The sequence below is a fragment of the Chironomus tepperi genome, unplaced genomic scaffold (assembly GCF_022539635.2).
Source record: "Chironomus tepperi strain 1889 unplaced genomic scaffold, CSIRO-AGI_Ctep_v1 contig_445, whole genome shotgun sequence".
Classification (NCBI taxonomy): domain Eukaryota; kingdom Metazoa; phylum Arthropoda; class Insecta; order Diptera; family Chironomidae; genus Chironomus; species Chironomus tepperi.
In genome coordinates, this window is record NW_027226567.1 from 1,557,864 (window position 1) to 1,573,471 (window position 15,608).

General features: G+C 32.5%; 4 protein-coding genes across 5 annotated transcripts; 2 read left to right on the forward strand and 2 right to left on the reverse strand.

Annotated features, from left to right (window-relative positions):
* Positions 1-505: 505 nt before the first annotated feature.
* LOC139098188 (zinc finger protein 91-like) lies at positions 506-2,828 on the reverse strand. The gene is made up of 2 exons (XM_070650313.1): positions 2,159-2,828; positions 506-2,098 (listed from the first exon to the last, which is right to left on the reverse strand). The coding sequence occupies exons 1-2, from the start codon at positions 2,559-2,561 to the stop codon at positions 519-521; spliced, it is 1,983 nt and encodes a 660-aa protein (XP_070506414.1). The 5' UTR covers positions 2,562-2,828; the 3' UTR covers positions 506-518.
* A 1,586-nt stretch (positions 2,829-4,414) lies between these two features.
* LOC139098271 (uncharacterized) lies at positions 4,415-6,415 on the forward strand. 2 transcript variants are annotated; one of them, XM_070650407.1, is made up of 3 exons: positions 4,415-4,695; positions 4,748-4,811; positions 4,905-6,415. In XM_070650407.1, the coding sequence occupies exon 3, from the start codon at positions 5,008-5,010 to the stop codon at positions 5,761-5,763; it is 756 nt and encodes a 251-aa protein (XP_070506508.1). In that variant the 5' UTR covers positions 4,415-4,695; positions 4,748-4,811; positions 4,905-5,007; the 3' UTR covers positions 5,764-6,415. The 2 variants fall into 2 exon arrangements, with proteins under 2 accessions (XP_070506508.1, XP_070506507.1); XM_070650406.1 differs by having other exon boundaries at positions 4,748-6,415.
* An 863-nt stretch (positions 6,416-7,278) lies between these two features.
* Positions 7,279-10,483, reverse strand: LOC139098373 (ethanolaminephosphotransferase 1-like). The gene is made up of 6 exons (XM_070650547.1): positions 10,298-10,483; positions 10,129-10,197; positions 9,838-10,024; positions 9,554-9,773; positions 9,260-9,402; positions 7,279-9,200 (listed from the first exon to the last, which is right to left on the reverse strand). The coding sequence occupies exons 1-6, from the start codon at positions 10,343-10,345 to the stop codon at positions 8,713-8,715; spliced, it is 1,155 nt and encodes a 384-aa protein (XP_070506648.1). The 5' UTR covers positions 10,346-10,483; the 3' UTR covers positions 7,279-8,712.
* A 2,079-nt stretch (positions 10,484-12,562) lies between these two features.
* Positions 12,563-15,456, forward strand: LOC139098113 (G-protein coupled receptor 143-like). The gene is made up of 4 exons (XM_070650234.1): positions 12,563-12,704; positions 12,776-13,091; positions 13,626-13,804; positions 14,109-15,456. Exons 1-4 carry the CDS (start codon positions 12,676-12,678, stop codon positions 14,728-14,730), a joined length of 1,146 nt encoding a protein of 381 aa, XP_070506335.1. The 5' UTR covers positions 12,563-12,675; the 3' UTR covers positions 14,731-15,456.
* Positions 15,457-15,608: the final 152 nt, after the last annotated feature.

Sequence of the window (15,608 nt, forward strand, 5' to 3'; positions counted from 1 at the left end):
TTTTAAAGTTCTTCGTGCTTAATGAGTTGGATTGTTAATGGGACAACTAATTAATATGAAATTTCTGTTGTATCTTTAAAATATTGTTGAGAATTTGTAGAATGAGACAACAGAGCCTGCAACAGAGGTAGACATAGTCGTTTACCAAGAATCATCATTATTGGCAACTGATCTGTGGTGGATGTTGACAATTAACCAGCGAGTTTAGTAAGTCACGAGCCGTTAGTAAGTCAGTAACTAAATTGCCGAGACATAAAATCTGGATCCGAATCAGTAGCCTTTTAATAGTTGGAATCCATAAGAGCAAATCCAAACAGTGGAATCCTGACTTTAGTAGAAGCATTTCCAAAATTGAGTCCTATTAGCTCTGATATCGACATATAAAGCTTCTCAAGCTTGAGTTAGCTGCTAGAGCGATTAGAACACAATCTAGGATTCGAACTATAATTAACTAGTAAAATACCATTAATGCTTATTTTCATTCAATATACTTTATTATCCTTAAACTAAATAATCTCTTAAACGACTGTATACATTTCACTCATTTCAATAACATTATCAACACCTTTATGAACCTTCAGTTGATGCTTCCTTCTTCCACCGCACGTCTTAAATATAATTTGACATTGTCCACAAGGATATTTTGTAGTTGCTACGTTATGAACCCTAGAGTGGATATACAGCAGTTTCTTCTTCTTAAATTTAAGTTGACATGTTGTGCATTGAAAGACAGGACCATTATAATGAATAAATGAATGATTCCTTAGTTCCTGTCGTCTTGTAAATGTTTTGTCACATTCTGTGCATGGATATATTGCTCCTCGATTTTTTGCTTCATGAACTTGTTCCTTATGCTTTTCTAATTGCTTTTCGTACCTAAATGATTTGCCACAATGACAGTGATGATTCCTTTCGTTGTATTTATTTCCATGTTGGATGTCCATGTGTAGTTTTAAATGCTTCATTTGTAAAATTTTTGGACACTTTTCACATTTTATGAATATTTTTATAGGATTGTGGGTTTCTTCATGCTGCTTCAAAATTGACATTTTCTTGAAACTCTTGCCACAAACTGAGCATGTAAACTTCTTTTCCTCCTTATGTGATATTGACAAGTGATATTCCAGTGCTGTCTTTGTTCTGTAGAATTTCCCACAATGATCACAAATTATTTTTGGTGAATTATGTAGTGCCATGTGTGCCTTTATACGTTCAGCACTAAAAACTTTATTACAAATTTCACATTCAGTTGAGAACTTGCTGTATTCGACAGTTCCATAAGCTCCTCTACCATGGATTTTCATGGAATGTGTGTGCAGGTTCTTCATGCTCCTAAAACTTTCGCCACAAAACTTGCATTTATGCCTGACTGATGAAATATGAAGTCGGATGTGGGAGAGAAGTTTGCACTTGATTTGGAACGTAAGTCCACAAATGTCACATTCGTATTGTGATGTTGTGTCAGGTTTGAGAGTTCTTGTTGTTTTCTTCTTGATATAAGTCCTTTTTGTGATGTCTTTCGGCTGTGATGTGTCTTCGGGTTGAGATTCTTGGGATTCCGGATTGTCAATGTCCTCTTCAGGTTCAACGACTTCCTCAACTTTATCTACCTTTGGAGCTTTTAATGCTAATTTCTTCTTTTGTTCCTCATCTTTTGTTGGAACAACGACCGACCTTGAATAATCTTTAGTTATATTAATTAGCTGCTGCCTTGCAATTTCTGCAACTTCCTGATTCAATTTATCACTTTCATCTTCCTCGTTCCTTACTTTACATCTACCTTTCTTTAAATGTTTATTCAAATTTGATTTGTACTTGAAAGTTTGATTGCATCCACTGCACACAAAATTAGTCGATTCGTGTTTCTGCATGTGAATATTTAACAGCTTTTTCTTCTTGAAAATTTGATTGCAGTCAAGGCAAGTGTGAATTGTACCATTGTAATGAATAAAGCTGTGAATTCTCAGCTCTTCTTTCATCTCAAAGCCGGCAGCACATTCAGTGCATTTAAAAATTTTCTGATTCTCTTTTTGGTCTTTGTGAAGAAGTTGTTGATGGGAATCGCGGGTTGTTGTGTTGGCAAAGAGTCTTGTGCAGTCTGAAATGGGAGATTTGAGGGTCAGAATCATTATTTAGAGTCTAATCCAGATCAACTTACATTTGCACTGCACCGTCAATGCTTCCTCATGTATGGCTTTGATGTGATTCTGCAGCAATCTTCTATACTTGAAAATCTGTCCACACAAGTCACATTGATGCTGTTGAAAGTGAGTCCTTAAATGCTTTCTCATTGATTGATCAGTCTTGTATTCCTTGTTACAGACTTCACATTTTATCTTGTAATATTTTCGATGATTGAACATATGAAGTCGCAGTGAATCTTTTGTATTAAAGACTTTACCATCAAAATCACAAATGAACTGTTTTGGTTGATGAATTGTGTTCATGTGCTTTGTGAAATGTGCTTCACTTGAGAGCTGCTTCTTGCACATTGTGCATTCAAATTGGGACTTTTTCTTAACTGGTTTCGGCATTTTTTGGGGATTTACTGAATTGCTCATGTTTTGTGATGATTTGAAAGTTTTTGAACTTAATAATGGTCGATTATGATCATTTTCAAAATGATTATTGTGCCAAATATTGATTTAAATTATGGAAATCAAATTTACAGTCCAATGTTTAGTAAACAATAACAAAAAACATTAAAAATTTACACAATTAAGCATTTCACTTTACATTAAACTTGAAATTCTTAGACTTTTACAAATTAAACTTCAAATTTTTTAAAAATTAAATTTAAAATTTGTGTGTAAATATTTTATTTTTTAAAATCTTTTAAAATTTATTTCAAAAACATTGAGCAGTAAATAAACAAGACGATCGACCATCTGTTCCTTAGTACAAGTTCGAAATCATTTGTTTATGTATAAAAGTTCATTTGAATTTTAAAAATACGTTAGCATAATATTAAAAATATTCATCATTAAAATTTCAAATTCAAGTCACACGTGGCTTGAAACTGATGAATACCTTGGCATTGAAATATGGAGTATTAAATTGGTATTGAATATTTTAATTGTTAAAGATGTCAAAGACTTGATTTAATTTCATGGATCAAATTGTAACGGATTATTGAATTAATGTTCCATGACATTTTTAATTTACGTTTGGTCGATCTTCAGAGAATCCATTGTTGAATTGAAATTGTGTCTTGAGATTTCTTTAATGAAAATAAGTCGCATCAAGTAGTTTGGATTAAATTTCCTGAATAGGTCAATTCAATAATAGTTTACCGTTGCAAATATAACAAAAGTCATGCAATTAAGCGTGTCTTAAATTTTCAATACTATCATGCTATTAAAAGGTAAACACTAATGTGTTAAAATGCTGTATCATTTTGACCAAAACAAATAACTTCAAATCTATAGAACAAATTAAGGCTTAGAAGCTATCGTAAAAATCATTAATGTTGGAATACAATTATGTTTTTATGTTACAATTTCAATATGTTGGTTTGGACAAGAACCACAGGACTGCATTCCCTGTATTTTAAATGCACATGATTGCAATTTTGAGCTGCATCTTATTATTCATTCTAGACTGTCGGCCTACAAATTCGGACGAACCATTGATAAAATGAGGTTTTTGATATCAATTAAATTATCATTTTAGACGATATTGTCCGACCCTTGCTACGAAGAATGATATGCCTTGAAGTTGAAAAGCTTTTTGTTCGGCTAGCCATCAGATTAAACCAAAAGCGGAGCGTGTTGAGTTCTGTTTATTGTATATTTTATTTATTATTTGACCTGCATTCTCTAGACTAAGCTATAAAAGCTATCTTGGTAGTATCTTTATAGGTTTTCCAGGGTACATCCAAAAAAGACTGATGCCGCTAACTTCCAGAAGAATCTGAGAGATATCATGGATCATCCTATCTGGAAGCTAACTTGAATCTTCCTTGAAAAAATCGACTCGACTTTATTGAAAATTCGAGTCAACTTCAAGCTCTGTGGAGCACAATTGATTTGTACGGATAGCGAGATATGCAGGGTCGATAATTTAAATTACTTTTATCCACTCGGGATGTGTTTACGTCTTTTAGTTACAGCATTATATTAACTCAGTTTCAGTTGATTCTAAATATGATTGAAGTTCTTAACATACCTAGTCTGATTGGAGGTAAGGTTGGTTGGATCTGTAGTTTTCAACTGAATTTGAGCAGGGAAAATTAATAAGTAGTCGAAATTTTCAAGCAATTTATACCAAATAATTATTGAAAAAATTGATCAATTAAAATTAGATACCTAATTATTTTATCGTATAATAAATCTATTTACTATTCGTATTTGCATAAAATATTCAAATTTATACAACTCATCCGTAAACTTCTATATGTAGCTTTCAATTCCTAGTCTAGATGCGAGCATTCACATAGCTTTTATTGATGAACCAAACAATACGTTGTGAGATAATTGCTATAAAACTTTAACAACAAAACGATTCACAGTAAAAAAATATATATATATAACTTTTATGATCACGAAAAACTTTTCGCAGCATCCTTCCACAATATAAAACCTCTCCAAACGTGTACTCTTGCATCTTGAGAGATAAACCGAAACATGCTTTACATTTCTTTATCCAATTAGCATTAACATGAAGATGAGAATGTAAAAAAAATATATATAAGTTGTGAGTATAATGAGAGAGATGTGAAACAGAAATCAATTGGATATTTTTATAGGAGGAGAGCCCGTAATAAACAGTTAGAATGCTTCTTGTCTCGCATTTTAGCATAAAAAGTCTATGTAAGTGGACGTCTTTTTCGTGAACTTAAAAATGAATTTTTTAATTTTTGTGAATATATTCCTCATAATATCTGTGGCTTTATGTGATGATAGTAATGAAAATAAAGTGGATGTGATTGATAAAGTTGAAGCAAGATCAACAACGGAAAATAATGCAGTTGAGAATGAGACATTCGAACAAAATCATGCAAGTTCAATGTCACCGACCTCACCGCAACCTACTTTACAGCCAACAAAGAAGAGAAAAATTTTCTACATAAATCAACAGCAAAGTGGAAAATTTAATGTACATTTGGAATTTAATGATGTTAGTCTTGTTGTGATACCAAAACCGAATGATCCGCAGTTATCATTATTAAATTTGCTACTTCAATCAGCTAAAAAGTCAAACATTAAGTCGAATGATGAGAAAAAGAAAGAAGAAATTACAAAAGTGAATGGCCATAATGAAGATGACTATTCAAAGTATAAGATGGATAATTATATACATACATCGACTATTGAGCCGTCCATAGAATCACGAGCACCATATCATGTTGATATATCAAGTACATTAGCAAGCGTTCAACCTGTTCTTAACATTCAACCCAAGTCCAATAATAATGCGCAGATTACGTCTAATATAACAAGAATTCCAATTCTTAAAATTTTAAAGCCAGTTCCAATTGCAATTCAAGTGCCGCAAGTGATTAAGAAAATATCAAAAAGATCAATCGATACGAGTTTCTTGGGCATTGATAGCAGCGTATTAGGAGATACTAACATTCCGGACGAAAGTGAAGACGAAAGAGACTTGATTAATACAATTGAGAATAATGACAATGTCAATGAGCTAAGTAATGACCACATTGAGCAATATAAAACGGATTTTATTCTCTTGGGTGCAGCAGAAAATTGCGGACCCGGCAGACGAAGGAATTCATATCAAGTTTGTGTACCAGTGACTGAATAATATGTCTGCATTATTTATCTATTAGAGTTAAGGTTTATTTTCGGAAATGGATTCTAAATTATTTAAAGTTAGGTATTTAAGTATATTTTGAATCAAGTATAGGCTTAATATTTTGAAAATTTACAAAAGTCATGAGGCTTTTATTCAGATTGCTCTCTTTTACTTACCTTAATTATGTGAAAGTGCTTGGTGAAAAGTGTCAAATAATTTGAAACAGAGTTGCCACTAATTAGCAAATTGTCAATCAGAGATGATTATTTTCTCTGATGAGCATACTGCATTTGGCATAGGAGACAACTCTGGTTCGAAAGATAGCATATTTTGGTGTACTCAAACTATACAAACTTGGGCATATTAAACCGCTAAAGAGTGAATTAGACCTAGAATTTATTGAAATAAACTGATATATCCTTGCCTCGCCTCCGCGGGCGTCTATGTGGCTACCATAAATAGGCTGCTTCCATTTGGTGTTAATAAAAGAGGATTAGTGAAGCTTTTAAAGTTTCGTGACGAAGCATTCTTAACTTGTGTCGCTCGGTTTACGAGGGTTATAGTTTGAGTATCACTGATCTATCTCGTAAAATAAGATATTATATTTAGCAATTAAGAACAAACAATAAAGTGGAAATAAAGATTAGATTTCATACAAATTTAAAAATTTTCTTTACTTGACTAGATGCAAGGCCAGTTCCAAAAATGATAAATCGCATTTCGATTACATTTTTCGTCTTTAGCAAGCCTTTACGGCATGCATGCAATTCATCGGCTATCCTTGCTTGTTTACTACTATTAACCAGAGCTCGAAATCGACTCGAATTATATATGGAGTTTAGTTGACTTTTCCTTACAATATCCTTGTCGATTTCGAGCTCTGCAATTAAATATTTAGCTAAATTTCCTGCACACACAAATCACGGATGGATGTCAAAAGATGTTTAAAAATATCTTATCATTAAATCTTATATCATTTTTCTGCGTTTCCATTTATATCCATTTTGCTAAAACTGACGCATCATGAAAATTGATAACGATTGATTCAGTCTTATCATTCCTTTTAATGCAGATATTATTAAATTCATTATTTAATGACGCAAGTATCAAGGTCATTATTGTTTACATGTCAACAAGGTTGATTCGTCATTTTTGTTCCATGCTTGACTGCATCTGTAACAGTGGTGGACAACCTAAATGTCGCCCGAAATGTTTGAAAATCCTACGACATATTATGTCGTATGCAGTTTCAGTCGAACCTTATCATCAAGGTGTGCCGAAATAAATAAAAGGTTGTCCACCACTGGCATATAAGAATAAGCTGTATTAATATTGTCCTTGGAAGTATTTTATGATCAATCAATGTGATTATTGTAGAGGACTTTGACATCATCTTATTATGGTCAATTGTTTTAATCAGACGATCAAGATCGACAGTTATACATTTGTATACGGTTAAATATGGTAAAAATTGGACTTTTCTTATGTGATTGTCGGCTATAAATTTGAGAAACAAACTAGAAATATTTTTAAAAATTTTATTGATTTTTTTCATTGATACAAACTTTAGGCAGCAAAGATTCTGCATCTTTTTAAAATAAATATGTAGGTACTATAAATTAGTTACGTAAAGCCGTTATGCCATGGTCAAGGTCTATAACAATAGTTAATTGATTATCTTTAATTGATATCATACCCGAACAGCACGGTGTTGTCAAGGTATCCTTACGTTAACTTGGCAACGCATCGGAGCCACAACAACTAAAATGTGCTGCCCGGGATAGTTTATTTGTATGAAAATCATAAAATGGAATTAAAAAGTTTTGAACTAGATAACTATTTCAAAGCGTTTAGACTTAACTTTGGTATATTCTATAGATAAATGAAGAAAATGATTAAGGCAAAGACACTTTAAGGCAGAGCTAGAAGTCGACACACTTGAAGCCGATTGGATTATTTTTCAAACGACTTTGAGTCGACTTCGAGCTCTGCTTAGTACGCTAAGTTAAAATTTAAACCCAAACCCCACTCCCTGGCTGTCTTATTGTGTATTTGCCTCAAATTTAATACTTAATAAGAATAAAATTGGTTCTACAACAATTCAATTTAGAAATACATATATGGCAATGTTACTCATCACTCGAAAGAAAAATAAGAAAAATTGTGGAATTTTGATTTTAAATTGTTGAAATTTTAATAGAATTTTGTGATTTAGATAAGGTTTTATTTAATGACAATTCCTGACGGGCAAAGAGCTAAGTAGCAAGGATAAAGCACTAAGGAAACTAGAATCGGTCTCTTTGCTTGTTAGGGAATAAGAAATGCTGCTTAATATATATTGAAAATTTTAAAAATTTCTGTAAATTTTAAACTTACAAATTTAAATACAATATGTTTCTAGGCGCTCAATTAATGACTGAACTGTAATTGCGACAGATGTTCCGATAACAATTACACAATTGTCAATTACACAACAATTAAATATGATCGCAATCATAAAATTTAATGGCAAAATGACATATTCTGACTAGAATTTTCATGAAAATTTAGTTTAGTTCTGTAGCAGCTTGTATAAAGTTTACTAAGTTTAAAGCTAAGCTCTAATATTCCAAAGTCATGTTGAAGCTTATTACAACATTCAAAAGAGTTTAATCATTGTTTACAAAATTATATGCGCATATCTTAATCTCCTGAGAATACTAATTACCCAATTTTCATAGTGATAAGAGCACTTCAGTCAAAATTCTAGAATTGTTTGGACTATTATCGCTAAAGATTATGTTATCATAATTTCGATGTGGTAAATTGCAGACAGGTGATAAGACTATCGCATGTTTTTTTGACGCACATGTCTAAATCATAACTTTTTTCTTGTCTAATTCTAGTTTTAAGATTGAAGATTTTTTCAACAATTTTTATACTCAAAATTCCACATTACACACAACTCACTCACAAAATCTATTCCTTCTTTTGCCGAAGCGTAACTCCAAAGCAAATTCTATTAAAATGCTCACACATTTGTTGAACCACAACCGTACCGTAATGGATATGAGTAAATGTCGATAAAAATAATATTGAGTATAAGAAAATGACTTCAAGTCTCGGAATAAAAATTGATCCGAAACATGCTATGGCCAAGTACGGTGTAATCCAATTAATTGTTTCACATCTTGTATCACTCATTTGTGAGACAATCAATCGACAACTTATATTACTGAATATTGTTCCTATGAGTAGAAAAACAGCTCTTGGATGATTGTAGACGATATTTGTTGGTGAATAATGCACCCAAATTGTTGAAAGCAACAGAAAGATTGTAAATGGAACCAATGGTCGATTACATTCGATAAAGTTTCGCATTTTCCCTGTTTTATCAACATATGAACGGTAGATGTTGTAGAAGACAACTGGAATGTTTCCTAGGGCAGTGATATGCAATGCGTATTCTGTGGATTAACAAGTGGAAATTGTCAAAAATTCAAAAAATTCAATTTCGAGTCATTACCCATTAAATGTCCACAACAGAGTCCCGTACCCAACAAAGGTACTCTCCAAATCCAGCATCCCCATATATATGATGCTAAGAACATCAATGTACTCCCCCACATGGCAAAGTCATAGCCCCACGGAAGGAAAAGAACTCCAGTGCTTAAAATAAAAATCAATAATTCAAAATTAATGTCACGAATGTCAACTATAAATACGTATGGCTTTACATGTGTCTAAATATACTCATACAGACACTGAATTTATAATGAGGTGAAGTAACACATAAATTAGGGCAAATGTAAAGACTTACTTGTACTTTTCCCAGTGTGAAATGTAAAAGTTGAGTATGACGGTAAGTAGAACATAATAAAATCTAATCGGCTCGACAGAATACTCCTGGCCACGTCCAAAAACAGAGTATAAACAAATGGGAATCAATGATGCTGAATAAGAATCTAAGCCGTGGTCAAAAAGTTCACCTAACGGTCCACTCAACTTGATTCGACGAGCTTGCTTGCCGTCAATGCCATCTGAAATGTACACAAAAGATTTATTAAAACTTGAAATCCTGACAGAATCAGCACAAATAGTCACCTAATGTATAAGCCCAAAAAATATTGAAGGCAGCAAGAAGCCAAAACCAATGTGGAATAGGCGGTGAGTCATCATCAGTTTGAGCATAAAAGTCCCAATCATAATACGAAAGAATTACAAAATTAGCTGCCGTTAATACAAAACCAACGAATGTCATCAAATTTGGAGCAATCCATCGTGGAAAATACTGGATATAATGATAAATTTTGACAGTTTTATGATCAACAAATGATTTTTAATTAGGAATTATTATCAATTTTTATCGATATGAAATTTTTTTTGTTCAATTACCTCAACAATCCAATTCCAAAACGGATGCATAATGTATATGCTTAATGGACTCGTATCCCTTGCGGAATACTGTAAAATATTAAATTAATTCATTAAATTAATTTATGTCAATCAAATCAATTGTAAAATAAGGACACGGATGATTTTTGGTGGATAATATTGCACAAACCTTGTATTTGTCAAATCCATTCAATATTTCCTTTGTTAAATATTCCATTGTACTTAATTTTGTTATATGTTAATCACTTAATAAATTAGAATTTAAATTATGACTATTTTAATTAAGCATTTCTATTTTTTTTTTAAAAATAAAGAAATATTTAACACTCTAAACCTAGTAATCGGTATATACTTTTCGTTCGATTATGAGGAAGTGTAGTTCGAATTGGCGGTTTTCGAAAAATTTGAATTTTTATCAACCGTTACGATAATTTGGGTTTTGTAATTTTTTGAGTGATTTTTAGAATAACGGATTGTTGAAACATGTTGAAAGCACATGATAAATGCTGTACATTTACTTAATTACTTCCTTGGTTGGCATGGGCCCATTGATGCGCTTAGAAGCATCTAAAGCTGGCTCTATCCTTCGAGAACTTCTGCCAGCTCGGAATGTTAACTGCTTTAGCGTTCTTTTCTACACATCCAATCCAGGAATTCTTTGGTCTTCTTTGTAAACAGATCCTAAGATGCTTCATTAGGAGCCTGATAAAGCTACTTGGCGAAGTCTTCCTCATTTGTTCACTCGAGAATTGCAAGTGCAACTATTTAACTTTAGTCAACGCTCAATAATTTTGGTACTTCCCAAGATATAATTTATTTATACTTTCATTTATTCATATCTTGTTGTAATATTTGCCAAGTTTTTCCCCTTTACCCAATCCTACTGTGACAATATTTCATAATCTCCTTTATATGATTCATATGCTCTCTCAATAATAACTCAATTTTAAATTTCATTACAATCAGCCTTTTTGAAGGCATCATGCATCCAACCATGACCTTCAAATAAATTGACACAGTTCATAATTTCGTTATCAGAGAAGAAATTTGTATGTGATTTTTATTTGCTGTGTCTCATTTATTTTCGATGCGATTAATTTTTTTACTAATTTTTCGGCATTTTTAAATTATCTCGTGAGATTTTGAATTGTAAATTATGAGAGGCAGCTCTAATACAATGTAGTTGTAGGTCAAATTGGAATAAACTCTTGTGATTCTTTTAGCTTATCCAAAAATCCTCTCTAAATGCATATTTAACCGATTACTTTCGATATAAATCAGTAACTTAAGAAGCATTCGGTTGCAATGGTCAATAATCAGCGGTCACAGTGTCAAAACAACGACATAACCTCAAGGAGATCAGGTTTCAGTTCATAGAACATATGTCTAGTTATAAACTTGACTATTGCTGAATTTTTCATGAATTAATGATAAAATATCAAGTCTATAACAAGACATAGAATTGATTAATCACAGTCAATTTCACTCGGGAGCATTGTACTTTCGACAATGATGTACTGCTCAGGCTTATCATATCAACAACAATTTCACCAGAATTTTACAATTGAAATCACCTACCAGCAAGGTAAAACAATTTCCAAGAATTATTGCACTGCGGAAAAAAAAATCAATTTTTATAGCGTTTATTGATAAATAAAACATTTATTTCGAATCACTTTAATTGCAGTTCCTCGTATTGAATTTCTTTTGGTGCTAGCTCTCAAAGAATTCTTAAAGAGAAATAAAATTCACATCGATTCTCACATTTCAGGTGATTCTATAGGTCAGTAGTTCTCAAACTTTTTTAAGTTGCAAATTTGGGATTGTGTCGCGACACAGAAATGCATGTTTTATAGCAGAAATGTTGTCTTGCCTCACTTGAATTTAACTGAAATTCATTCAAAATTAAAATCAAATTTTTCCCAATTTCAACTCAAATCCATCCGAAATTTGATCAAAATCTATCAAAAATTCAGTCGAAATCCACTTGAAATTCCACTTCAAATTAAGGTAGCTCCCTTGAATCACAATCCGCGAAACATAGTTTGACATCTTCCACTGTATGTTCTGTATTCACAATCGCTCCATTAAACCTCAGTCCACAGAGCATAGTTTGACATCCCCTGCCTTATGTTCTACATTAAAAATCAATATCAGCATTCAATTTACATTCCTCAAAACGAGACTTAATTATTTATTGTATAATCATTTGCACTAATTAATTAAAATCATCTTAATTACAAATTGTAAATTGATCTCATTTGTCATTCTCAATCTTGTGATTCAAGAAGAGCATCAAACTTGTAAGTATAGTAAAAATATCACATGTATGGCTTCATAGTCTCTCACTTCTCCGTCTGTTGTTGTTGTTTGGCTCTCTACAGAGAATAATTTGTACATTTAATTTCTTTTGTTTTCAGTTCTGTTCAGACATTCGAGGAATTAAAGTCTGTGATTATTATTTTGAGTTAATTGAGTTCATTTAAGCACCAAAAATGGTATTTTCTTAAGATTTGTGGATTAATTAAGTTTTAGAGGTCAATAATCATGGCTGATCCAACAATTCAGACGTTTTGGTGAGCAATCATCATAAAAAGTCAATAAAAACATTTGGATTTACTCTCAAAAATAATTCTTTGTTCCACAGCTGTCACCGGACTGCCGATAATTCCGGTTATTACTTAATGAATGAATTCAATAAACAAAGCTTTATCATCATATCAATGATTTCGTCAATAATCGGCATTTCCGGTTCCATATATCAAATATTTATAAGAAAAAATTATCAAGAAGCAACGACACCGAGAAGCCTCATCGGACGTAAAATTATAATTTATCTTGCATATTCAGACATGTTTGCATCGATTGGGATTCTCGTGAGAACCGGAATTTGGAGTATTGTGAGACCAAAGATGCCATACGAAGACGACAGTGTCAGTGTTTTGTCTTGTTCCATTACTTCGGTGAGTCTTTTATTTTGTATTAGAAAATGTTTTTTTGTGAGAATTATGAAGTCATTCTGTGAGAGTTTATTGACATAATCGGACTTAACCTTTGTTGAGCTTGCAAACTTGCACACATAATTCTATTAATATAGACCGAACAAGTTAGCAATGTTTTGTAAACAAATGGCTGATTAAAGTATCATAAAGACCCAATGTGTCCTGATAACAGCTTGACTGCTGTTTTTGACGGTGAATTGTGGCTTTTTTCTAAAACTGTCCACGAAAGTGGTGGACAACCTTTTTTGGGACACGACACACTTCACTAGAATCATTTTACCAACACATTACATCCATGAACTTTTTATCTAGCAGACCAACTGTGTCGTAGCACACAAGTTGTTTACCACCAGCACTAATTGCACTAAGATATAAAACCACAAAACTAGACTCCAAATCATCAATTAAATGACTCACAAACATTTCATACACAACTTTTTATCATCCATCCGTGAATGTGTCAACAAAATATTCTTTTTTTCTTTTTTTATTCAGGCTTTTATTCAGCTTTTCTACACAGCGACGTGGTTATGGACCTTTGTGTATGCTTATAACATGAGATGTGCCTTAAGGAATAAAACTGTTCAAGTGAGAGACTTACACATCATTGTATGGACAGTGTCGTTTTTATTGACTGCCATTGGAACAACAAGTCTTTATGTTCCTGATGCTAAGTGAGTATTTAAGTGGATGGTGATGTCTTGGTAGGGATGTGGGATTGCATTGAGGGGTATTGAGTATAGGCTTGTGTTGTGTTCATTGTGGACAGCTTCTGTTTTGTTCAAAGCCTGTTAATTGCTTGGTATCATTAGTAAATGGTTGATTTTGACCAAGCTCTCAAGCTTTACCATTCATTGGAACTAATTAATTGTATTAAACTTATCAAATCAACACACTGCCCCACATATACCCTCTAAACTACTAATTTATGCTAAATCCACTAACCATAAAATCCGTTCTTTTTCTCATCTTTTGTAGCTGTCATGACATTGAAGACACAGCTACAGCACTCTTGCGTATTATGCCAAATTACTTCGTTAATTATGGTCCAATTGCATTCGTCATGATTGTAAATCCAATTATCTATTCTCAATGTAGCAAGGAAGTTGATAAGCAACTCATTCAACGTTTTGGACAGTACACAAACAATGAGAGACAAATTCATGATTTATTTAAAATTAAATTTTCTCTCATAATCATAATCTTCTACTTTTGTTGGTTCCCAAATGTTATCAATGCAATTTTGATGTGGACGATGTGGCCGGAATTGTCATTTAGGAATACAATCGGACGTATTGTTGTGTATAATTGGTACATTATTGCTGTTGTTAATCCACTTCAGGCATTCTTCAATGCTTTTATTTATCGGAAGTGGAGTGAGAAGCTTATTGGATGTTGTTGGATCAAAGACTGCTTTTTGAGATGTTGGGAGTCGGGTCGAGGTGTGAATCATACTACACATGTGATATCTGAAGCAACACCATTGCTACAAAGTACTTCAACTGGATTAAATAATGTGGGGACTGAAATTGAAGAGATTGAGACGAGAGAAGTGGATGACAGATTTTATAAGTTCTCGATTCAGTGCCCTTTAGTTTGAATAAGTGATGCTGTGAGAAAGAATTGGCAGTCTTCAGTAGGGTCTAACGTGAAGGTGCTTCAAAATTCAGGTCATGCCAACTCTGTTATGTTCGACAAACTCAATTATGATTGCTATGGAGCAGTTACAAGATTGATTACTCACAAGATCGACACTTGGGTACCATTTGGACCGTACTTGATTGGCAATCGCTATTCATGATGATTGGATCAATTCTGAAGTGTCCAATAAATTCCTAAATTCATTTTTAAGAAGAATTTGGTCAAAAATTTGATAAATTAAAGCTTTGAATACAAAACGTCAATCCAACATATCAGAATCAGCTTTAAACTACATCAATTCCAAAACATTTACAAATTCCACTTAGTATGTGATTTATTCCAATTTTTCTATTAAAAAATAATTTTATTTTCACGCAAAAAACCCAAGAAAATGTGTACCAAAATATGACATTTGCCGGCGATTTCTCACGTCCAGTAGAATGAGAAGTGAAAAACTTTTTTCAACTTACCTTGATGTTCTCTGTACATTTTGTACATTCTCGTTTTTAAAGTATCAACAACTGTCGCTCGAATCAGTGAAATTGTTCTATTAACAATAAGAGTTTATGGTGAAAACTTGTCAGTTGTTGTTGAACTGTTTGTGAATTAAGACATAAGTTAGAAGTAATAAAAGATAATTAAGCATAATAAAGTTGATGAAAAAAAGTGAAAATAAATATGAAAATTTGGTGGTTTTCATTGATTTTTATGCTAAGTTTTCTACAGCATGTGCCGATTAATGGAGATACTTATCATTATCAAGTTATTCGTGTATGTTTTTGGGATATTTATTGACTTTATTTGGATATTTTGTTGAGTGTGGTTACTAAACATTAT